The sequence below is a fragment of the Chrysochloris asiatica genome, unplaced genomic scaffold (assembly GCF_000296735.1).
Source record: "Chrysochloris asiatica unplaced genomic scaffold, ChrAsi1.0 scaffold00024, whole genome shotgun sequence".
Lineage (NCBI taxonomy): Eukaryota > Metazoa > Chordata > Mammalia > Afrosoricida > Chrysochloridae > Chrysochloris > Chrysochloris asiatica.
Genome location: NW_006408542.1, coordinates 14,424,928 through 14,450,791, shown reverse-complemented (window position 1 = coordinate 14,450,791; position 25,864 = coordinate 14,424,928). Strand labels below are relative to the sequence as shown.

The 25,864-nt window shown below is 40.4% G+C and overlaps 1 protein-coding gene across 1 annotated transcript in view; it reads left to right on the top strand.

The window, feature by feature from the left end:
* Positions 1–25,864, top strand: part of THADA (thyroid adenoma associated) — a 576,653-nt gene that overhangs the window by 394,084 nt on the left and 156,705 nt on the right. Inside the window, exon 29 of the mRNA XM_006839404.1 lies at positions 23,105–23,220. Within this exon, the coding sequence (XP_006839467.1) occupies positions 23,105–23,220 (116 nt within the window). The remainder of the gene's footprint in view (positions 1–23,104; positions 23,221–25,864) is intronic.

Sequence of the window (25,864 nt, the reverse complement as noted above, 5' to 3'; positions counted from 1 at the left end):
CCTCTCACAGAAGCATCTTATGTTAACTTGCCCACCATTGCTCTGTGCAACACAGATTCTCCTCTGCGCTACGTGGACATTGCCATCCCATGTAACAACAAGGGAGCTCATTCAGTGGGTCTGATGTGGTGGATGCTGGCTCGGGAAGTTCTGCGCATGCGTGGCACCATCTCTCGGGAGCACCCGTGGGAAGTCATGCCTGACCTCTATTTCTACAGAGATCCAGAAGAGATTGAAAAGGAAGAGCAGGCCGCTGCTGAAAAGGCTGTGACCAAGGAAGAATTTCAGGGCGAATGGACTGCACCTGCTCCTGAATTCACTGCTGCCCAGCCGGAGGTCGCAGACTGGTCTGAAGGCGTGCAGGTGCCCTCTGTGCCCATTCAGCAGTTCCCTACTGAAGACTGGAGTGCTCAGCCTGCAACTGAAGACTGGTCCGCAGCCCCCACTGCTCAGGCCACTGAGTGGGTAGGAACAACCACTGAGTGGTCTTAAGCTGTTCTTTTAAATCTCTTAGAAAATGGAAATAAGGTTGACGGAAATAAACATCAATTTCTAAAGAAAAAAAAAAAAGAAATAATACTGCAACAGACAAAGCAGCCCAATGACCAGGCAAAAACGCCTGTCAAAAAAGGACATAAACAGATAGCACAAAGGAGTAAGAAATCCGCTAATGATGCAGAACCAGGAAAATAGCTGGATAAAATGTTAAGGTGAGTCTCCTTTCTGTACCAACACTGAGAGCTGCCATAAAATTTAAAGTACCTGCAGAATTAAAACTATATATGAGCATGTCCACGCAAGTAAAGTTTTGGCAATACGGAAACACCTGCAAGCAAGCATACATTGACACAGAACTTCCAGAGGTTTAAGGCAGATTCAGAAGAGGATGTGAATCGACAGATTCCATTGCTGATGTCCGATGGATCTTGGCTGAAAGCAGAGAATACCAGAAAGATGTTTACCTGTGCTTTATTGACTACGCAAAGGTTTTTGATCATGACCGCATTGCAAAGGATGAGTATTTCAGAACACTTAATTGTGCCCATGAGGAATCTGTACATGGACCAAGAGACAGTTGTTCAAACAGAACATGGGAACACTGAGTGGTTTAAAATTAAGAAAGGTGTACTACAGAGTTGTGTTCTTTCACCATACTTATTCAACCTAAATGCTGAGCAAATAATCCGAGAAGCTGGGTTCTATGAAGAAAAATGTGGCATCAGGATTGGAGGAGGACCCGTTAACAACCTGCGATATTCAGATGATACAACCTTGCTTGCTGAAAGTGAAGACAGCAATCTTCATTTACTGATGAAGAGCAAAGTGCTCAGCCTTCGGCATGGATTACATCTCAATGTCAAGAAAACAAAAATCCTCACCACTGGACCAATTAACGACATTCTTATCAACGGAGAAAAGACTGAAGTTGTCAAGGACTTCATTCTTATTGGATCAACTATCAATACTCATGGAAGCAGCAGTCAAGAAATCAAATGATGTATTTATTGCATTGGGAAAATCTGCTGCACAAGACCTTTTTAAAGTGTTGAAGAGCAAAGATGTCAGCTTCAGGACTGAGGTGTGCCTGACCCAAGCCATAGTATTTTCAGTAATCTTATATGCATGCGAAAGCTGGACAGTGAATAAGGAATATCGTAGAAGAATTGATGCTTTTGAGTTATGGTGTTGCAGGAGAATACTGAAAGTGCCATGGCTGCCAAAAGAACCAACAGATCTGTATTGGAAGAAGTGGAGCCAGAGTGCTCCTTGGAGGCCAAGATGGCCAAACTTCGTCTCTCATACTTTGGACATATTGTCAGGAGGGACCAGTTACTGGAGAAGAATATCATGTTTAGTAAGGTGGAGGGTCAGAGAAAAAGAGGAAGACCCCCAACAAGATGGATTGGCAAAGTGGCAGCATCAATGGTCTCAAGAGTAGCAACAATTCTGAGGTTGACCCAGGACTGGACAGTGTTTCATTCTGTTGTGCATAGAGTTGCTATGAGTGGTACCCACTCAATGGCACCTAACAACAAAAACAACATTAACATGTTAGGAGCTCTGGTAGCATAGTGGGTTATGCATTGGGCTGCTAACTACAAGGTCAACAGTTTGAATCAACCAGCCCCTCTATAGAAGAAAGGTGAGGCATTCTGCTCCTGTAAAGATTTACAGATTCGGAAACTCTATACAGTTGCTATGAGTCTGAACCAACTCCATGGCACATAACCACCACCACCAATGAACATGTTATCCATTAATAAGGATGACTCATTTTTTAAAAAATAATTGCACAATACCTTTCAAATTACTGATCATTTAGACTTCACAATTATTTCATGAGATGAATTGTATTATTAGCTCCGTTTTGTCAATGAAGAAATTGAGGCTCGTAGAGGTTAAATAATTTTCCCAGGGTCTTGATTTTAAAAGTCTTATGCTCTTAAACGAGGCCAGAGTTTCTCAACCTCAGCACACTGACATTTGGGGCCTGATAATACTTAGTTGTGAGGGGTTATCCTATGCAGCATTTCTGACCTCTGTCCACTAGGTACTGGTCATTACCCCCTTCCAGTTTGTTGACATTTCCAAATGTCCCCTACTGGCAACATTACTCCCAGTTTAAAACCACGGGTCTAAAGAGTAAAGTTTACCAACATGTGTACATTGGATAGCAAGAGGAATGCCCTGCTGTCACATTGTAGTCACTCCCAATTTTTTGGCTGAGAGGACTCGTTTATAGAAATAACCTAACTTTCCTGAACCTAGTCCTCAGGGTCTTTCAGTAATATAGTGAATGGAGCAAGACCAACATGGATTATGGATGGGTGGACAGTTACTTAGAGTGTGTGAGAGAGAGTTGTTATTTCATTCAGCAAATAAACATACCAGTTCTTGGAAGAATGGAGGAAGGTTTTCATAGAAGCATCAATATTTGAGCTGAAGTAGCTTAGAGATAAGATGATGAGGTTGTTCTAGATGAGCAGATGGAATGATAAATTCAAATAGATAATGCAACATCTCATAGGCAAGGAGCAGCAAGTTAATGGCCCTTGTGCCACAAACATATTCCAGTCTTGCATTCATTGGTCATCTCCCTTTGTACAGCAGTCTTGGTGTTTACTTTCGCTATTGAGTTAACTACTGCCTTGAGAGTACTGTTTATCTCAGCCCACATGGTAATTGCCTTAAATTTTCAAATCAAATCAACAAACTTTTGTACTCCAGCAAGGCTCTGGAGGAGATAAAACAACATTGTTTACATAAAAGGATAAATAGCAATCAAGGCAACATATCTTAGGTGCCAACCAAGTGGTTCAGATAATAAATGCTATGGGATGAGAGGATGAAGAGATTGCCACAACCTAAAATTGTCAAGGAGAGCATCACAGAAGAAGTTAGTGAACTGACTGACCCTTAAAGGAAGACAAGAAATGATATGAAATCTTTATAACAGGGGGAGACAGGGGTTGTCTCACCTTGATTAATTCAATGTAAGAATGTTCCTTTTAGATGATGATCTTTGAGTTAATTCCAACTCATGTCTCCATATATGTGTTAGAGTAGAACTGTGCTCCATATGGTTTTCAGTAGCTGATTTAATTTTTTTTTTTTTAACAAATGGATTGCCAGACCTTTCTTTCAGGGAAACTCTGGGTGAACTTGAACTGCCAACTGTTTGTTAACTGCTGAGTAATCATTTGTGCCACCTTTTAAATCATGTATAGGTCTTACTATCTTGGAATATGTCTAATAACAGATGTAAAAATCCCCTTAGAAGCTTATCCCTGATAATGTCCAGAGTCTGTCTGCTCAACCAAGAAGACTCCTAAGAGTAAAAGGCCAGTTGATCACTTCATCACTCTCAAGAGTTCAGAGGAGGACCGTAATGACTGATTTCACTTACCCTTTGCTCTGTATGTTGTTATTAAGTGTTGTTGAGTCAGTTCCAACTCACAGGGATTCTATCTAGGGTTTCCAAGGAGCAGCTGGTAGGTTTGAACCACCAGCCTTGTGATTAGCAGTCCAGTGCTTATCCTACAGTGCCACATCAGGACTCTGTATAAACCTGACAAAATCTCCATTATCCAAACAAAGATAACCTTTTAGAAAACTCGGCTCAAGACTGAAGAGATCTTATTGGGGCTCTCTGTATGTATGAACATGTGTATTACACATACCCAGAATGATGTGGGCACACAGTTATCAATAAGGAATAAGTGTCTTAAGACACTGTCTGGTTTATTCCACAAATCCCAGCCATCCAGGAGACTGTAATTCCGTACAAAATAGATGCAACAGATGTTCCTGGACCTCAGTGCTGGAGGTGTGGAGTGGCAAATGAACAAACAAACAGGAGAGAGGGGGTGGAGGAGCCACCCAAATCCCCATTTTAGGGGCTTAGAGGAGTCATTTTTTTTCTACTTCTCCATGTGGAAATATAAACAGTCATTTTATAAACAGTTGTCACTTTTTGACTTTTAAAGATTCACAGTCTTTTCCTTTTGTTTACTTTGATGACCTTTGAAATACACTGCAACCCAAAGAGTAAAAAAAAATTTCCATCATCATTTTTCAAAAAGAGGAGTCTGTCTGTTTGTACCGTACTTTGGAAGCCAGCAGACTCCTGAGGCTGGCCTCAGCCCAGGCCCAGATTTGCAGACCCATTAAGTGAGGTTCTTAAATTCAGTTGCCCCTCAATTGCAGCTTAGAGTACTATGCATTACAGACTGAAGACACATGCTGAGAGCTAAACAGTTTGCTATGGGTCAATTTCATTTTGTAAAGCAAACTTTACCACTACTATAAATCTGGAAAACGTGAAGTAATTTAATACCGTAGTATATCCCCTAGCCTTGTTTGCTGAAGAGACAATATTGGAGATATTATACCAGCACCCAAGAATGCTTCCCCTGTGTAAAGCCCTCACTCCTTTCGCTGGGCTTCTCCTCTGACCTGCTCTCCCAGCAGCAGTGGACACAGAACTGGAAAAGGAGATGGGGAGGAGCCTTGGGAAAGTAAAATCTTCCCTGTCATAATGCTTTGAAAGGTCCTTTTCTTTGATTTCTTTTTCTTGGTGAGAAATAATATCACACAACCATTTGTCCCAATAGTTACTATGTGCATTTTCATATATTGTTGTTGTTAAGTGCCGTCGAGTCTGTTCTGACTCATAGCAATCCTATATAAGGTTTCCAAGGAGCAGCAGGTGGGTTTGAACTGCCAACCTTGTGATTTGCAGCCCTGTGCTGATCCTACAGCGCCACACCAGGAGTCTTAGGAAATGTATATATATAAAAAGAATATGTAGTTGTTTCTGATTCCAAAAAGTAACACATTCTTGTCTTTGTTATGTTAGAACAGTTCTGCATCTTAGTTATGGCAATGGTTATAGAGAAACTTGTACATGGGGTTAAAACTGCCCACACATGAGTGTACACACACACATACAAGTACATAGGAAACTGAGTACATGAAAACTGAATAAGGTCTGTAGTCTAGCTGACTGCCATGTACTTTATATCGGCAGTCTGGTCTCAGTATGGTAGTTAAGATTATATAAAATATCACCATTAGGGGAAGCTGAGTGTAAAGTACTTGGGATTCTATTACTCTCACAAAGTTTTATAGCTTTGTAATTATATTAAAATACAGTATGTTTTAAAAATAAAATGAATACATCCTTATTGTAAAATTTTCTGAATTTCAGGAATATGCAACATAAAATATAAAAGTCCCACCTTACTAACTCATGTTATTAAGTTAACATCTCTAAAAATAGGGTCATGCTCTTTATCTTGCTTTTTCAGTTAATAGTATGTCTTAGAGTCCTTTCCATGGCAGTCCATAGAAGCCTGCAGTATTCTTTATAATGGCTGTATAGTGGGCTTTCAGGGTCATTGGAGCTTCTGTAATAGAAGGCTCTTCTTCCATGTGCAAAACCCAGGTTTGATTCCTGGCCAGTGCACCTCACAGGCAGCTACCACTCATCTGGAAATGGAGGCATGTGTGTTTTTATGATGTTGAACCATTTTCAGTGAAGCTTCCAAACTAAGATGGACTAGGAAGAGAGACTTGGAAATCTCCTGAATATCGGCTAGTGAAAATCCTGTTGTTGTTATGTGCCGTGGAGTCGATTCTAACTCATAGCGACCCTACACAGGGTTTCCGAGGCTGTAAATCTTTACGAGAGCAGACCACCTCATCTTTCTCCTGTGGAACTGCTGGTAGTTTCGAACTGCTGACCTTGAGGCTCGCAGCCCGATTCATAACCACTATGCTACCAGAGTGGATCACAAAGGTCCAATCTACAAACAATCACTGGGACCTCATTCAATCATAGGGCATATGCATGGATCCAGTCCACAACAGATCACAGAGATGATGCAGGGCCGGGAAGCATTTCATTTCATTGTGCCTGGGGTGGTGATCCCATCAGCTAGTGGCCACCACCAGCAGTTTGTCTATCTATGACTGGATTCTTGTAGGAATATATAAGTAGGTTGTATTGTTTGTTTCTAAATTGGTTATTACAATGAATTCTGCTGAAGATCATCTTTGAACATCTATATCATGTCTTTATATACATTTATGTTTGTTTAAGACAAAGTCCTAGAAGTGGGTATTGTGAGACTGCAGAAAGTACATGTTTTCCATTTTAACAGCAACCACCAGAGTGCCAGGTTGCTGCTTTGTCCAGCGACAGAGGACATCATTTGTATAGAGTGCATTGTATGTGTAATGATATGACCCAGTTACCCTACGTAGAGATTATGGCAGTTTATAATTCCCTTACAAATTGGGCCGCTAACCTCAAGGTCGGCAGTTTGAAACTACCAGCCATTCCACGGGAGAAAGATGAGGCTTTCTGCTCCCGTAAAGATTTACAGCATCAAAAACCCTGTGCAGGGCCACAGTGAGTCGGAACTGACTCCATGGTACTTAACAACAACAACAATGATGAATAGCAATATCTCTTTCCTCACCCAGTTTTTACTTGGGTCCTCCTTTTTTGCATGTGTGGGGTATCCCTTGGTGGCACAAATGGTTAAATACTCTGATAACGAAAAATTTGTAGATCAGGTCAACCCAGAGGTGCTTCAGAAGATAGGATTGGCAATCTACTTCCAAAAAATCAGCCATTGCAAACCCGTGGAACACAGTTCTACTCTGACACACAGAGTTGTTATGAGTCAGATTTGCCTCCATGCCAACTGGTTTGGTTTTATCCTTTTTTAATTTGTGCTAAACCAATGGCTTTAGAAAAACAAAACAAAACAAAAAACCCCATTGTTTTAGATGCTCTTCTCTTTAAAAATTAATGAAATTAAACATTTTTATTTGTTTATTAACTATTTGTATTTTATCTGTGAATGCTTGTTTATATCTTCATTAAACATTTGCAGTTCCCAAAGTGCGTGCCAAGTCACTGTGGGATATTTAAATTTTTGAGGAGAAACACAGTTATACTTGCCATCTGTTGGATGTCATGTGAACTACTAGCTCGAAATAATTTAGTTCACTATTAGATTGCAGTACATTCCTTTTGATGATGCTATATGTTTGTAAAATTGAGTATTGGTGGTTGTGATTAAAAGCAAATAGGAAAGTCAGTGTGGAACAGAAACAAGAATGGTAGACTCCAGTGATTCTAAGACTTGAGAAGTTGTGAAGTGTCTAACAGACATACACATCCCATTATAAAGAAATTGCTATTTCAGAATAAAATTAAAATACTACAATTTATTTCAACTTATGTATATTATTTTATCAAAAGTGACCCAGGTGCTAGTGTTTATTAGGCTGTTTGGACCCCTAACTACTTAATAAATGGAACTATGAGGTATTTCTTTTGGCCAACAGATTCCCTGAAAAAGTTATTAAGATACTAAGAGTGCCATGAATGGAGTAAGTTTCAGAATCCTTGCCTTATTTTGTTAATTATTTTCATTTTTGTTGTTGATTTGCACGATCTTTGTTTTTAGGGGAATTAGAAAATATTTGGCCCCTTGTTTGTCTTTACTTTTTATTGTTTATAGTATTTCTTGCTATCAGAAGTTTCTGGTTTTAATGTTTGTGTATTTATTCATCTTTTTTATTTCATTCATGGTTGCTTCTTCATTCTTAGAATGCCTTTTTGTATTTCAAATTAGAAAATATTTTTCTGTTTTCTTCCAGTACTTTTATGCTTTCATTTTTATATTTGATTTTTTTCCTTCATTTGGTACTTATCTCAATTCAAGAATTTAGGTAGGAATCCAACTATATGTTATTTCTAAGATAACTGATTGTCTGAATACATTAATCTTTTTACTACTCTTTAGAGCCATTTTTATCATCTCCATTTCAATCAGAGTTTCAAATCAGTTCTGTGTGGTTCAGTCATGGCTGATGAAACAAAACCATAACAAACCCAAATTTGTAAAATGTGTGTACACCAGATGATAACCAGAACAGGAAAAACTATAAGATAATACCCAGCTAGAAACTTAATCTTCCTCATAGAAAAAACGGGCAGTTTGTGAGTTGCTTAGCAACTAAAAATCTCTTGAACTACAGAGTCTGAAACAACAGTACCCAGCTCAAAGATGGCAACCAACTCCACCATTTTGAATGTGAGTCACTTTCCACAGTCCTGGCAATAATCCAAACTCCTGCATCAAACTCCTGAATGGGCTTACTATGCCTCTTTTGAGTCTCCCATTTCAGGACTTCGAGCCATAATTTTTCCTATTCTGGTTATCATTCCATACACCCATATTTTACAAATTATGGTCCATTCCAGTTTTGCTGGATTGATCATGAACTAATTCTAACCTGTTTGAAGCCCTAATTTTAATATTCAAAATTTCCAGTGAATTTATTTCTGTACCCTCTAGTCTCTGGTCTCTCTGATAGCATTTATTATTTTTTCTCTAAAATTTTAGAAATTTATATACATATTTTGTTTTTTTTTACAGTAGCTTGTGCTTCCTGTGTTGGTTTTATCTTTTTCCTTTATGCCTAGCTCTTCTCTTTCCTTGCATCCTTGCCTTTGTATATATATTTTTTTTACTTCCCTTTTTAACTTCATATTGTGAAATAGGACATTTTGAAGCACATATAAATGTAGCTAGAATAATAGAATAAATCCTATGTACCCATCGCTTAGCTTCAGTAGCTGTCAGCTCAAAACTTCTTTGGTATCATTTACATAGCTACCAAATTCCCCCCTTCTATATAGTTTTGATGTTAATTGTGTCCTGACTGAGCAAATCACCTGCATTCATTTTCAGTAGTAAGTTTTGCTACATTAGAGTTCCTTATTGATATTAGTACTGTCGTTAAGGAAAATGAAGAGCTGAATATCCAGATTTATAAAAACAGTAAATTGTCAATTACAATAAGGTGTTGATAAAAAAAAGTTAAACTGTGATTGTTTTATAAATAAATAATTTGCATAGCTTTTTGGAAACTGTGTGCATAGCTCTTTAGAAATTGTATGCGTATTTTTTTTAGAAACATCCATTTTCTAAAACTAGAACTCTTTAGTTAGAACAGCTACTTAGTTTGAACAGATATTGTCAGTGGATAGTAAATTATTAATTATTTACATGCAAGCCTGTATGTTGCATGTAGGCTTAAGGTTGACTACTTTTGCATCACTTTCTAAACCTTATCCTAACTCGGCACCTCTGGGGCCCTTGTTGCTTCTAATAGGCATCAAGCCCAAGATGATCCAAGGCAAATGGATACTCAACTCTCTTATTAGCACTGTGTACTTCTCCAGCTGTTCTGTGTGTGGAGATTTTATAGGTGTCTTTTTGCATCCCAGTTTCTGGAAATGCAGTTCTGAACCTGTCACTCTGACTTGGGAGACATGGTGGAATACCAGATTAATAAATACTGAAATTTTTTGCGCTCCTTTATGTATGCTACATAAAGCTATATCGCTTAGGCTCTCAAGGTCTATGAAGAACAGGACATAATGCTTTTCTTTAAGAGCTAGACTTGAGGGTAGGAGATTGTAGGTTGACGATCGAATTAAAGTTTAAAAATTCACATGAGCTATTGTTGGGACACTGGGTAAGAAAAGAGTTTGGGACAGGGTGGAGGATGGAGAAAGGGGTTAATGAAATCTGAGATAGCTTATCTGGAAGAAGTGAGGTTTAGGCTGGGCATTCCAGTATGAATGGGGTTTCTCTAGGCTCACTGGGGAGAAGTTATCAAGAATGGAGAGTCACTCCTTGTAGCCACAGAATAGGTTCATGAAGTGGAGGAGGAAGGAGGTAGAATTAGACAAGTAGGTTGAGTGTTTTAATGGTTGAAGAATTTTGAACGTGGGAATGATATCAAGTCTTAGCATAAAGAAAAGTCTCTAACAGCCATGTGTAAAATAAATGTTGGCTGCAGAGAGCAGCCAGTTGTGTTGCTTTCAACTCTAGGTGTAAGATCTTTGGTTCCTGGAGGAGCGCAGTGAGGGTGGCCGTAGAAAGGAGGAGCAAGAGTTCGGACAGGATAAGCTTCCAGTTGCCCACAGACTTTGTGGTTTTGTACATTTTCATCCTTGACTATATTCATTGCCAATTTCTTGAGATTTTCTTCTAAAACCAGAGTCAGTTAAGAAGTAATTCCACTTTATAATGAACCTCCTTTTTCTGGCAGCAACAACGTAGCCCACTAAGGTGTCTCTTGGGGAATTTAGCTATGAGAACTTCCTTAGGATGGCTTTTTCATTAGAATGAGTTCTTTGGAGGTTTGGGGGGGAGCAACCACTTGAAATGCTTCCTGGCCTGCCTTCTGCATAGTGTCTCATTGGTGGGTACCTGTGGATGGCACATGCCCACCAAGCCCTTCCTTCTAGGGAAGAACCAGGTCGAGAAACTCTTCCAGAGCTGTGCCTCTATCCACACTGACCCTCTAAGGCTGGTGAGAATTTGGTTGTCAATAGAAAATAATCATATATTAAGTGCTGTGCACACATGACATAAGCGTGCACACACCCAATACCAGCATAGCAGAGGCTACTGGGCGGCTGCTTCTGAGAAACCTGGGCTCTAATTAACGTAGTGGTTACAAATCGGCCTGCGAACCTTAAGGTCAGCAGTTCGAAACTACCAGTTGCTTTGTGGGAGAAGGAAAAGGCTTTCTGCTCCCATAAAGATATACAGCCTCGGAAACCCTGTACAGGGTCGCTATGGGTCAGAACCGACTGGACGGCACTTAACAACAACAACAATTAAGGAGAGGATTAATATGATTGAAGCATAAAACAATTAATTCCTCCACGTGATAGTGATTAGACTTGACGTGAGAGAACTCTTCTCTCTTTTGCTCCCCACCCTACACACACACAAACACACAGTCTGCCTTGTAAAGAATCTTGACTTTATCCATGTCCCTGCAGTTATATGATTAGGCGTGTTTCTGTGAATTAGAACGTTTAGATTCCTCCTTCAACATTCACTCCTCTCACCTCCACCCCTACTCCCTGTTGTTGTTGTTGTTAAGTGCCATCGAGTCGGGTCCGACCCATAGCGACCCTGTACAGGGTTTCCGAGGGTCCATAAAATACCTCTGCCCGCCTTGAGCTCTGTTTGTATGAATTAAATCGACAGGATAAATATTCACATTCCCAACTACAGGCTGAAACAATGTTTGTCTGTTCTGCCCAGTGAGTCGGGAAAAAAAGGGGGCCTGACATCACCCTATACTGTACATTCCCGGCATAGATCATTTATTTAAGTCCCTGAAAAAATACAGATGTTTTACCAGTCGAAATAAAATCCTGTGCAAACACTGAACTTGGGAAAATGTGGCACCGACTTAGCTGTGGGGGTTGGAGAAAAATGGCAGATACAGAAATTTTATCCTTGGCTGAAAGTGATAGGGGTCGAAACTGTTCGCCCACAGTCTGCATGCTACAAAAGAAAAAGGAAAAAAAAAAAGGATTTTGTTTTTAAGAAGCCATAATTTGTAAAAGTGGGTAGATTTGTTGATCTCTGCAAATGTAGGAAGGAGTGTAGATGATTGTGATAATATTCTCCCCATTTATATCTGACTTTTGAAATGTGCATCTCTTATTGGAGTTGTCCTTTTCCATGGCCTGTCTAACCTTGCCCTGTTATTGCTGGATTCTGCTGGTTTCTGGAGCTCAGCTGCTGTTGATTTTATAAGGAGGAAAATTGCCTGGAAGCCATGCTTGGTGAAGAGGAAAACCCATCTCAGCATTCCCAAACACCCATATATCATTTTGATCTTGTCTAACACAAGTCACTATTTTAGTCCAGCAGCATAAACCAAGCATATTTTACTGGTGCAGTGCAAGTTTTTTTAGGGATCTGTCTCATGACTCTTTTTAGGCCTGTGGCATTTATTCAAAGAGCATTACATTTGCTCTGTGAAGTCGCTTTTAAGATTCTAGGCTGCCAAAATGGACCCCATGCTTTACACAGATGCCTGGGGCTCCCCTGGGTCTGTCTGTGTTTAGAGTGAGGGAGGGGGGCAGGGCAGAGAGTAACTGCTTCCAGGTTCTCCAGACTCTTCTCTGATCGTTTTCTCAGAAACAGAGTCTCATGAAGGCAAGAAATTCATGCCGCTCCCTCTCACTCACCCTTCTGCCCCTTCTCACAGCTAATTCCATGACTCCTGCCTCCTGCAGCAAGAGCTGACTGCAGGTCCCAGCACTGGGCAGCCCCCTGAAGGTGATGCTCATCTGCACAGGTGATGCATGGTTGTTTTCTGTGTGCTTTTGGTTTCCTTCTGTCTGGGTCACAATTAGCTTAAGTCACCAGAGCTGTCTCCTGTTTCTGATGATACCAGCTCTTACACATCTTATAAAATCTTATCAATCTGACCTTTCTTCAAAGGGCCTACTACAACTAAAAACAAAACCTGCTGTTGGTGAGTTGATCTGACTGCCCCCTGTGTTACAGAGAACTGCACTCCATAGGGTTTTCTTGGCTTTCATCTTGATAGAAGCAGATCACCAGGGCCTTTCTTCCGTGGTGCCACTGGTTGGGTTCAAACTGCCACCCTTTTAGTTAGTAGTTGAACTCAAACCATCTGCACAACCCAGGGACCTCTACTATAACTCAGAGTAACCACATGTCCTAGTTTGTCCTAGGAGTGTGATTCTTAACAGTGCCTTCCTACGCTCTCATAAGATGCCTCAGTTTAGACAGTAAATTATGTGCCACGCTGACTAAGGCAGTCATCACATGTATATTTCCAGCCCAATTCATGTAATCCCCCTTTCTTATTCCCAAACCTGCTGCTTGTTCTCTTGAAAGATGGCCCTCATATACCAGCTGCCCTAGGGAAGAATCTCTTTCTTGACTCTTAACTCCATGTCTAACACAGTAGCTGAGGCCTGCCTCTTCAGCTTCCCGAAATGTCTCCCAAATGTACCCTTTAGTCTCTGTTTCACTGGTTGCTTTAGTTTAGAGAGTGTGTGTGTATTGATTTGGGAGGCGGGGGTTGTCACAAAATCAAATTTTACTGATTTCATCTGCCCGTAAGTAAATGAAGGTGGTTAGGAATAAATATGTGACCTCTCAGTACATCCTTTGTTTTCAAGCTTTTCATATAAATTTTAGGTCAACAAATATTTCATTGTTCTTTTAATTCTTCACAAGAAAGAAAAACAAAAAAACAAAAAACCTAGTCTAAGAGCAGTGATAAATGGTATCGACAACCCAGCTCCCTTGGAGAGTAACGAGGGCTGTGGTGGGCCAGAGAGTGCATTTCTCAGCTCAGGGCTCAGTCCTCAGCCCAGGCCAGGTGGCTGTGGCCGTGCAGGAATGTGGGCCCACTCTTGCCAAATCGTACTCCTTTTCAAAAGAAGTTGGAAATCAGGATGATTTTGATGTGAAATCTCCTGATTCATAAATGTGGTTTAAAAAATACTGTCTGGGCCAAACAAAACATCTGCAGCCACTCTTGGCCTACCAGGGTATCAGTTTTCAGCCTCTGGATTAGACCCTTAGCACTTCTAAGTCTAGACTTGTTGTTGCCGTGGTCCTGGTCATCCTGCCCCCTCTAGTCCAGCCCCCGCACTGCCCCAGACCTTTCTTTCCAAAAGACAGATCTGATCACACAAGCACTCTCTGTGAAGAGACCTTTTCCTATCTCCAAATTAAAGTACACATTCCGTAATGTTGCATTCGAGATATTTCCTGCTTTGACTTGACCTCTTTTTCTGTCTACTTGCTGTTCTCCTAGCAGTACTAATATTTTAACACCCCCTTTTTTCTGCAGCAGTTGAAGTGTCTGCCTGCTCATCAGATATTCCTCAGGAGAAAGATGTGGCAGTCTGCTTCCGTAAAGATTACAGCCTTGGAAACACTGTGGGGCAGTTCTTCTGTGCTCTGTGGGTTGCTATGAGACGGAGTACACTCAGTGGGATTTTTTAATCCCATTTTCTCCGCTTGTATACTCTTTCTCCAAGTCTGGCAAGATTCTTTTCAAGGTCAAAGACAGATAGCACCCTGTCTGCAAAGTTTTCTCTGACTGTTTATTTTTGGAATGGATACATGAAGACAAAGAGGAGACCAGAACTAGGAAAATAACCAGCATTTTTATCAAATGCCTAGTGTGTGGTGTGCCAAGTACTGTATATACGTGGGGCCTTCGAACAGTGCATGGAAAATGTCCATTATTTTTACATTTAGATCTTTAATCCATGTTGAGTTCATTTTTGTATATGGCGTGAGGCAAAGGTCTTGTTTTCGGTCTTTTACATACCGCTTTCCAGTTCTGCCAGCACCATTTGTTAAAGCGATTGTCTCTTTCCCATGCAATGTGCCTAGGCATTTTGTCGAAAATCATTTGGCTGTAGGTGGTTGGGTTGATATCTGGATTGTCGATTCTGTTCCATTGATCGATGTCTCTTTCATTGTACCAGTACCAGGCTGTTTTTTTTACCACCGTAGCCATGTAGTAAAGTTTGAAATCAGGGAGTGAGAGACCTCCAACCTTGTTCTTTTTAAGCAGTGCTTTGATTATCCTGGGTCTCTTTCCTTTCCATATGAAATTGGTAATTGTCTTTTCCATCTCTTTGAAGAATGTTGTTGGAGTCTGGATTGGGATTGCATTGTATGTGTAAATTGCTCTGGGTAGTATTGACATTTTCACGGTGTTGAGTCTTCCTATCTAGGAATATGGTATGTTCTTCCACTTCTGTAGGTCTCTTTTGGTTTCTTGTAGTAGTGCTTTGTAATTTTCTTTGTATAAGTCCTTTGTTTCTCTGGTTATGTTTATTCCTAGATACTTCATCTTTTGTGTGGCTATTGTAAATGGAATTGTTTTCCTAATGTCCTTTCATCGTTATTGCTGTTGCTGTAGAGAAATCCAGTTGATTTTTGTACGTTGATATTATTCCCTGCCACTTTGCTGAATCTTTCGATGAGGTCTAATAGTTTTTTTTTTTTACTGAGTCTTTGGGGTTTTCTATGTATAGGATCATATCATCTGCAAATAGGGAGAGTTTTACTTCCTCTTTGCCAATTTGGATGCCTTTGATTTCTTTATCATGCCATATAGCTCTGGCTAAAACTTCCAGCACAATATTGAATAGGAGCGGTGATAAAGGGCATCCTTGTCTGGTTCCTGTTCACAGGTGGAAGGCTTTCAGTTTCTCTCCATTGAGTGTGATGTAGGCTGTTGGTTTTGTATATATGCTCTTGATTATGTTGAGGAGTTTCCCTTCAATTCCTACTTTGTTGAGTGTTTTTATCAGGAATGGATGTTGGATTTTGTCAAATGCCTTTTCTGCAACTATTGATATGATCGTGTGGTTTTTTTTCCTTTTTCTTATTTATATGATGGATTACACTGACCGTTTTCCTGATGTTGATTCATTATTTTTAAATTCCATTTTTATGTAAATTTTAGGAAGCCCCCTATTTTCCTGTAAATCTCTCAACAATCCTACAGGAGTCCTGGTGTCATGCTAATAAACACTGAACTTCTAACCACAAGATAGGCAGTTCAAACCCACCAGGGTTGCTATGAGTCAAAACCAACTCGATGGCATTTAACGACAACAACAGCCCTACAAGATGGACATTATGATACTCAGTTAACAATAAGAAAACAAGTTAATAACTTGCCCAAGACCCTAAAACTAGTCATTGGATTCAAGACCCTAAAACTAGTCATTGGATTTACATCATGTCCACCCCAGCTTCAAAATCTGTTCTTTTATTCTGGTCCATAGGGCTGGATTCTTACCACTAGTGTTAAGTGTTGCACTTTACAGTCTTGTGATGCCTTCCTGTTTCCCCCTGCCCAATTAGGAGTCCATGGAAGTGGGAACCTGATATTATTCAGTTCAGTGTCTCTAACACTTAGAGCAGCTCCTTGATCTCTTACAAAATGTGATTGACTGGATTACGAACTTGTATCCTAAAGGTGATATGTCTACGTAGAAAGACCCCTTCAAATAGCCACGTCATTTTATTTCAGGAAATGCTGTTGGATTTGTCCTGTGTATCAGCCTTGCATGTTAGTGATGGTACACGCAGGTTGTAAATCCTGACCAGACAGAGTCAAGGGAACTAGTGATTTTCAGTTTATTCATGACTAGAATATAAACTGCAGCCCCCTAGAACAGCTCCTAGAACTATTAGTAATAATAGTTATGTAATAAGTATTTGTTGACTAAATGTTTGAATCCAGTTGCAAATCTGGAACAGAAAAACAACACTAAATAGCTCTGAGTTGTCACGCGCATTCAGTTCCTCCTCAGTTTGTGGTGACTTGGGTTTCTCTGTGCTTGATTTAGTACAGCCCTCCTCATTATCCCAGGCCTGGACCTACCCGCTTGTTCTCTTGAGCCCAGAAGTTCCTGTAGACTAGAACTTTGGGAAGCAGGGGATGATGGAAGTGTCTTGCTGACACCGTCCTTCAGAGCTGGTGGACAGATGGTCTTCCCTGAGAGCTGCTGTGGTTCCTGGCCCCTGACCTTGGAACAGCGCACCAGCAGCCTGGCCTCACTCTTGGATTCCCCCCACGGGATGGCCTCATTTTCCATGAACAAATTGAGCCCAACACTAAGTGTCATGTGAGGATAGTTGTGTATGCAAATATTTCCATCAGTTTCCTGAAAGAAAAAAAAAAACAAAACCACTAATAAACAATAACCTATTTTATATATTTGCTTTAAAATGTTCTTTCCTCTCCCCTTCGTGTCTTTTTTTCTCTCCGTCTCCTTCCCTTCCCTGTGCTTTCCTTGACAACTCTGACCCTGGCTTACCTTGATACTTTCTTGTCTCTTCTCCATGCTGATTTCCACCACGGTTCTTCTCAATGTGCCACCCTCTAGACCACCCTCCACTCCTGGTGAATAGCCAGGATCACAATTACTGTCTGGTTTGTGCCCACAGTGACAGAATTGATGGACCCAGAGGCTGATTTTCATAAACTTGAGCTACCATGCGTTTCAAAAACAAGTCTTGTTTTTGCCAAGGAAGGTGAGCAAATATAGGACTGAGTTTAAGCATCCATCAAGAGTTATTTTTGAAGTGATTTCTTCTAAATGAGAGGCACTTGAAAACCCCACAGCTTTCTTTACAAGTAAATTCCACAGGCAGGTCTTTCGCTGATTAATTACGATCTTGTGACACCATGAGAAGCCTTGGTGGTTGGTTTTGTACATCTGTGGAGAAAAGTAAAGCAAGACCTAGTCCCTTTGCCAATTCTTTCAGGACAGTGGGGATTGAAGCAAAGGGAGTTGTTTTTTTCTCACTCTGACAGTCACCGCAGAAGAACAGAAGCCCCAGCCAGACCCATTTCTCCAGACTCCATGATAGGCAGTTTACATCCCTGTGGGGTGTGGTGAAGTAGTGACATTTGATCTGGTACTTCTGAAAAAGCAGATCCATTGCTAGAGAAAGCATTTTCAGTCTCCACATTTGAGACTTGAATACAAAATCCTGTACAACTACTTATGTTTACAAAAAAATCCACAACAATTGTTATAACTTAGTGCTGTTGCTGAATGCCATCAAGCCGCTTCTGACTCCTAGAGACCCTGTAAAGGTTGCTGTGATCGTAAATCTTTATGGGAGCAGAAAGCCTCATCTTTTTCCAGCAGAGCAACTGGTTGATTCAAACTGCTGACCGTTTGGTTAGCAGCTCAACGTGTAACCCACTACACCACCAGTGTTCCACATAGGGCATAGGAATCAAAATTTATTTTGATTCTCTTAAACAAATACAAGGGGGCTTCAAAAAGTTTGTGGAAAACTTGGAATTGAAAGATAGTGAAGATTTTTGTTTTTTTCCATGTACATTTTGAAGCCCCCTCGTATGTACTCAGCCCTTCATTTGCCTTCATTTGCAGATGTCTGACGCAGGGACACCTGCTAGCTGACACCCATTGACGGGTCTGATGACTCTGGATCTATTTTATCTTGACCTCTTTTTCTTATTGTTGTTGTTGTTTAATGCCGTTGAATCCATTCCAACTCATAGTGACCCTGTATAGGGTTTCCGGGGAGTGACTTGTTTGAACCACCAATCTAGCAGTTAGCAGTCTAGTGCATAGCCTGCAGCGCCAGCCACCCTAGGACTCGCTGCTATAGTGAGCTCTCCATTATTTCATGTGTGATAGCTTCTCTTTGATGAGAGAAAGCGAAGGCAAAGTTAAATCTGGTTGCTTAGAAAGAATCATTTGTAGCGCTGTTGAAGGATATGATAAGGAAAGAAAATAAACTGATTAATAAAAATACACTTTCAAAGTTCTCAGTGTGTTTATCTGTACTTGCTTTGCACCTCTTACCTCTTCCTCCGTGATTTAGATAAGGGGGCGTGCGACTGAAGGGTTTCTCTGACATTTGTGCTTCCCCTGGTACTGTAGGGACCCTACAGCATATAATGTTTCCAGGGTGCGGCTGGTGGGCTTGAACCACTGACTTTGCAGTTAGCAGTACAGTGCTTGTCATATAGTGCCATACCAGTACTCTTTGGTACTAGCTGAGGTCAGAAGATGGTATTTGTGCTCTCATCTGCTACAGATTTGGACTCTTCACAGATTGATGCCATCAATGAGTGTGACTCCAAAACACACACACATTTGCACGTGTGTGTCTGCTGAAACTGTGGCCGTCTTGCTAAATATAGGCAGCTACACCAAGGTTGTTAGAGTCCTGGTGTGGCACTGTGGGTTAATGCACCAGACTGCGAAGCAGTTTGAACTGCAAGGTCGGCAGTTCAAGCTCACCAGTTGTTCCTCGGAAACCCTATACAGGGTTGCTATGGGTCGGAACTGTCTCAACGGCACTTCACAACAAGGTTGTTATTGTTGTTGTTAAGTACCATCAAGTCAGTTCCAACCATCGTGACCCTGCATAAGGTTTCTGAGGAGCAGCTGGTTAGCTAGTTGAACCACTTACCTTGCAGTTGAATCCGACTTTGTAGTCCAGTGCATTAACCCACAGTGTCACCACACCAGGAGACCTACAACCGAGGTGGTGGTTGTTGGTGAGTGCCATTGAGTCAGTTCCAACTCATAGAGCTGCTGGTGAGCTTGGACCACTGACCTTGTGGTTCAAACCAACCTTGCAGTCTATTGTATTAACGCACAGCGCCACATTAGGACTCCCAAGGTAGGTGGTTCAAACTCACCAGTTGGTATTTGGAAATCTTACACAGGATCGCTATCCGTTGGAACTGACACAACTTAACAACAAAGAGACAGCAGGATTTGTCTTTCTCTGCTTAATTCTTTTTTTTTTTCCCCAACTTTTTACTGTGGATTGAGTGAAGATTTACAGTTTTACAGTCAACAAATCATATACTTTGCTTCATTATATGGTTGCAATTCCTTCCATGTACCAACAATGAACAGTATTTATCTCTGTTCATTTTAAGTATTGCATTCCTCCCTGTGTCTCCTGCTACTTTGATCTTTGGTCTGCTAACCTCCCTTTTCTTGTACATTGCCTGTTCTGTCACCCATGTTAATATGTGTCTACCCAAGAATAATCCCTCTCCCCTTCCCCAACTATCATAGATTGTTTTCTTTTACCAAGAAAACTTTTTTACAACATTGGTCTCATGTAATATTAGTCCTTTTGTGATTGACTAATTTCACTCAGCATGATGTCTTCTAGGAGTTCTGGTGTGGGACTGCAGGTTAATGAGCTGGACTGCAAGGTTGGTTCAAACTTAGCAGCCACTCCTCAGAAATCATATAGGGTTGGAATCAACTCAACAGCATTTAACAACAACAGAGTCTTCTAGGTTCAACCACATTGTGAGGTGTTTCACTGGTTCATCATTATTCTTCAGCATTTTGTAGTATTCCATTGTGTGTACGTGGCAAAGCTTGTTTAACCATTCTTCTGTTGATGGGCATTTAGGCTGTCTTCATCTTTTTAATATGTCTTTTATAGACCATGGATTGAAAGATCCTGTTTTCTTATCCATTCTACTCTCTCTGTGTCTTGATTGATTCATTTAATCCATTACATTCAGTATAATTATCAATAGGTATGAATTAATTGCTGTCATTTTTTGTGTGTGTTTGTGTTTTGTGGTGCTGCTGGATTCTTTGTTCCACATATTTTTCTATGCTGAGTTTATTTTTTATGTGTGGGTTTTCCTTTCATTTTCATTTCTGTTGTGTTAATGTTTACTAAGTCTTTCTGATTTTCCTCTTTTTTTATTTTGATGCACAGGTGTATTATTTTTCTGTGAGGTTACCCTATAATTTGTTAATTTTTCCCCTGCTTAAAGCAGTCTGTTTTATCTGGAAATCTACCTGACTTCCTCACCTTTTAGAAGTTCTGTAGCTACACTCTTTCCTCTTTTTGCTTTGTAGCCGACTACATTCTACACTGATGTCTCTGGTTCCTTATTTTCAGTCTTGCTAATTGGTTTTACTTTAAAGCTTCTATATCTGGATTGAGTTCTGGGGGGTGTTGTCATATGTAGTAACCTCAGGTTGTTGTCTGCTATTGTTGGTTCTCAATCCAAAGAACACCCTTCAGCATTTTTTCTTAAAAATGTGGTCTGGTCATTGCAAGTTCTGTTAATTTCTGTTTATCAGGAAATGGCCTAATTTCACAGTCGTATTTGGGAGACAGCATTGCTGGGCGTATGATTCTTCGTTGGAATTTTTTTCTTTCAGAGTTTTGTATATGTCACCCGTTTTCTTCTTGTCTGCGTGGTTTCTGCTGAGAAATCTGAGCTTAGTCTTACTGATTCTCCTTTGCAGATAACTTTTTGTGTTTCCTGAGCTGCTCTAAGATTCTTTCCTTGCCGTTTATTTTGGAAAGTTTGATTCTGATATGTCTTGGTTGTTTTCTTTTGGGATCTATTCTGCTTGGGGTTTGTTTAGTTTCTTGTGTGCTTATCTTCTCGTCTTTATTTTGGGGACATTTTCTTCCAACAACTCTTTGACAGTTTTCTCCATGCTTTTAATTGTTTCTTCCTGTTCTGGGATTCCAGGCACCTGTAAGTTGTTCCTCTTCATGGTGTCCCACATAACTCTTAGGCTTTCTTCAGATGTTTACTTTCTTTTTTTGCATAATTCTCCTAGCATACTAGAATGGAGAGATTTATCTTCAAGTTTACTAATTGGGTTTCCATTGCATTAGCTCTTCTCCTTTGTTCTTTCAGTGTATGATCCATTTTTGAGATCTTAATATTAATCTTCTGGACTTCTAATTGCAGGTTATGTATTGTTGCAAAATTTGCATTCCTTTTGTCTTTGTGTTCTTGTAGTGTTTCCCTGATTTCTTCCAAAGGTTTGTCTATGTCCTCCTTGCTATCCTCGATCTTTCTGTTAATCCTTTGAAGATACAAATATCATTCTTTTGAATTATTTTTCATTTAGTTACATTACCTTTTATTCCTCAGAAATGTTTTCTGTCTCTGCATCTTGGTCATTTGTTTGAGCCATTCTTATATAGGAGATAAAATCGTTTTCTGTCTCTGGGGCATAGTGGAGCTGATGTGTTTGTATTTAATTGGTGACTGTGTGCTGATGTGTCCTTAGACTCTCACCAACTAATACTAATCTTCTGGACTTCTGATTGCAGGTTGTTTATTATTTCAAAGTTTGCATTTATTTTGTCTGTTTGTTCTTGTAGTGTTTTCCTGAATTCTTCTAAAGTTTTTTCTGTTTTTTCCTTGCTTTTTTCGATCTTGCTCACCACCCCTAATCTGCCTCTCCTTCCAGGCAACACTCCATCCACTTCTCTAACCTTTCCTCTGAAATTCAGGGTGCCAGAATTTCCATCTGTGTCTGTTTTATTTGGTTTATCATATCTTTGTTGTATAGGGTCCATGCAGTGCCTCTGCTAATCCACCATCTTGCTGGAAGACTTCTGCTTAGTCCTAATACTGTGCTGAATCGTATATAATAGTATATAATGCTGTGTATGATGACAGGATGTACAGCCTCCAAAACCCTGTACGGGGTCGCTGGGAGTCAGTATTGACTCACTGGCACGTAATAATAGCAACAATAAGATGACATGAGAGCCAAGTCTGCATTGCTGCCTCCACTCCTGCCTTCTCGAAGAAGATCTGCCGAAGAAAGAAAGACCTAAATTGTTTACAGATATCATTACCCAATGTTTGCAAAGGCAAGCAAGTATTATTGTCACTGCTCCTTTAGCCAAGCCTGTACTCATGAACCCAGATGTGTAACCAGTTTAGATTCTCAGACCATTTCTTTTTCCTATGTAGTAAAATGTTGACTTTCAAAGACACATTTTATATTCATGTGATATGGCTAACATTGAGACAGATGTTTGCATTTCTTTTCTGAAATCAGTGTGTGGTTGGTTTGTAACAAAAGAGCTCTTTGTTTCACATGCTTGCTTTGTCACAAAGTGGTTGCCTTTTTTGGAAATGTGCACAGAGCCCATGGCACAGGTACAAATTAAGGATGTTGGTTTCTCACCACCCCTGTGTTCTTCAAAACCAACATGGTATTTTGTTGTGTTTTTTTTTTTTTTTTTTTGCAAAGACCAGAGCCACAGCCACATTCTGCAGGTGTCTTGTTTTCTTTGAGGGGAATGTTCTGAGGAAACCTAAAAGGGAAGAACTGAGCATTTAGGAAAAATATCTTTTCACAGCAGGATATTGCTTTTTCTCTTCTTTGCTTTAGGTTGTTCATTTGTTACAAGCCTACTCAGACTCCAAACACAGAACAAATTCAGACTTTCAGCAGGAGCTGGCTGACATCACTGTTTGTACCAAAGCCAAACTCTGGCTGGCCAAGAGGTATGTTAAAACCCCACATGAGCAAGGAGTTATCAGGGGTTAGAAATACATTAGAGAATTGCTGTTTCTAGTTGTGGGGAGTTGGCATGAGTTTTCTAAACTTATTGGAGTATTCATTCTTTTAGAACTTAGGGTTGTGGTAAAGAAAGAAAAATATTTTCTTGACAATTTTTGTTAAACTGCTGCTTGACTGGGTAGCATGTAATATGGCTTTATGCTGTCCACAAATCAGCCCATTCTTTATTAATACCTGCTATGTGCCCAGCCTTGTGCTGGAGATCATAAAAATGAGAACTGACTGAATCCTGTCATACAGACTCTATTCAGAGATTAGATATTGGCGTAAGATTTGAGCAGACACCAATGTGAAGAGGAGGAGAGGATGTAAGTTGCCATTTTTTGGTGTGTAGTTGAGTAGTTTGAGTAAACAAGGCAAAGAAGGGTAGATACATCTATGTTTCATCCTTATCATCGTTATTTTCTTCTGAAACTTAGAACATTTCCTATGTGAAAGAGGAAGGAGTAAGAAGAACTCCTTATTTAATTCATACGGAGCCCTTCCTCACTGTAGCATTATATTCAAGCTCCATGTCTCCAGACTCTGATACTGACAGGACAGTGATAGTGCAAGAGCCCTCTGGTGTGTCCTCTGTAAATTCCAGCAGAGGGTCCAGAAGAGGCCCACTTGCTGCCGTATCCCATACTCTAATGCATGGCACTCTATAAAGCGTCAGTGTATTGTTTAATGTAGTGGACTCCCTTGTTTTATTTTTTCAAAAAAATGTACTTTTGTTGGGCGCCCTGCCTTGTCTTCTAAATCAAGTAAAGAGGCGGGGATACAGCTGTTGATGACGGAATTCTAAATCTGAATTTTGTTTCCTTCCTTATATTTAGAAAGTAGAATTGGTTAACCATAATCTGATTTTCTTAAGCCTAGTGCCATTTACCCTCTGTGTAGCTCTTAGATTACGTCCCCAAAATGCAGTTCCTGGGAAAACAGAGCTGAATCACAATCGATCACATTTGTGCTCCTAGCTGTTTACTAATTAATAGCCAGATCAGGAAGTCAGAGCTCTCCAGAAATAATCCCACTGAAGCCCCTGCCTCCAGCCAGTACTTCTCCAATACAGGAGTTTCTGCCGTCAGAGTTTGCTACCCTAGCGTGGGTCTCACAGAAATTTATCATCTGCCAGCTCCTGGACATCATCCCTTCTTGTTGGGTGGGGTGGAGTTGGTGGAGTTTTAGACCAGCATCTGCATGAGCCTTCATTCCATGCGGTGCCTGAAGACAGATGACTCAGCTGCTGATCTGCCTCCTCTTGGGCTGGAGAAGTTCTCCTGGCCTCTTGTAACCTTCTCCATGGTCCCTATTGCTATTTTCATCATCTTCACTCCTCCCTCTGATTTTCTCCATGACTTTCCAGCCCTAGAAAACAAAGACCTGAATCACTGGCAATTCACTGGGTTTCCACCTTCCTTGCCCAGAGTCCAGGAAGGCCACCTTTCTGTTTCCAGTGCAGTCAACTCTCTATTATCCAAGTGTGAGTTTCCCACTTTGTGGGTGGTCTGTAGATGGTTCCTAACACCAGGTTTCCTCTTGTGTCCCAACATACTTGTACTAGCATTAGTCAGGATGTATTCAGAGCCTGAGGAGAATTACAGAGGAAAGCACACTGCCAAAGTACAATGCATTCCAAAGGAATGTGTTGGTTTTCTATATTATCACCATACTTCACAGTCTAACCTTGATGTTCCTGAATGGGCTATTATAGAATTGGGTATAAGTGGAGAAACCTTCACCTGCCACAGGCCTGCCCTGCCTCTGAGGCCCTCTGGGAGTGTTGTCCCAGTGGGTGTCTGTCTACACTAATATCTCCATGCCCAGGGGAACCCAGTCTAGATCTTAGCGATCCAAGTCTTGAAATAGACCTGACTTCTCACTCTGACTTGTCTGTCTCCTGACAGTCGTTATAATGCAAAGTATTCACAGTTGAACTGCTGAAAAAGTTTCCTTTATGTTACTAGTAATTTACACATGAAAGAGAGATAAATGTTCCTTTGAACCAACTAAAGATTTTTCCATATCTCTTGAGTATAAGCTGTGAGACATTAATGTTATTGAAAAAAAAAAAAAAAAAAGAAACATTAAAAAAAATGCTGTTTTAAATGTTAGCACCAATTCCTTTTTCCTTCTGTAATTTATTTGATCATTAGCCTGAATTGATTTAGCCCAGTAAGTATAACATCATTAGTACGGGTATCATTTATTTGTCCTTGTTTATCCAGAGATGATTTCAAAACAAAACAAAACAAAACACCCATTGGAACTGTTGGAGTAACGAATTCGTTTTTTTAAATTTTGACCCTGAAATTGAGGGCACATAAAATAAAGACTTTTGTTGTATGTTTGTGTTTTGACCTTGCAAGATTAATAGGGATTTATATGAGGTGATTAAGCAATAGCTATGGAGTTGTTGGGGAATTTTTGGTGATGAATGGCCAGCTGGCAATGTAGCCTGAGTAAAGGACTGGGCTTCTGCTCTGACAGGCTGCTATTCATTCCAAGATGTCAAAGCCCTTATGGAAATCAGCTCATTAATCCTTCAAGTCCCTTCCTTCTCCTTTTCACTCCATCCCTCCCTTC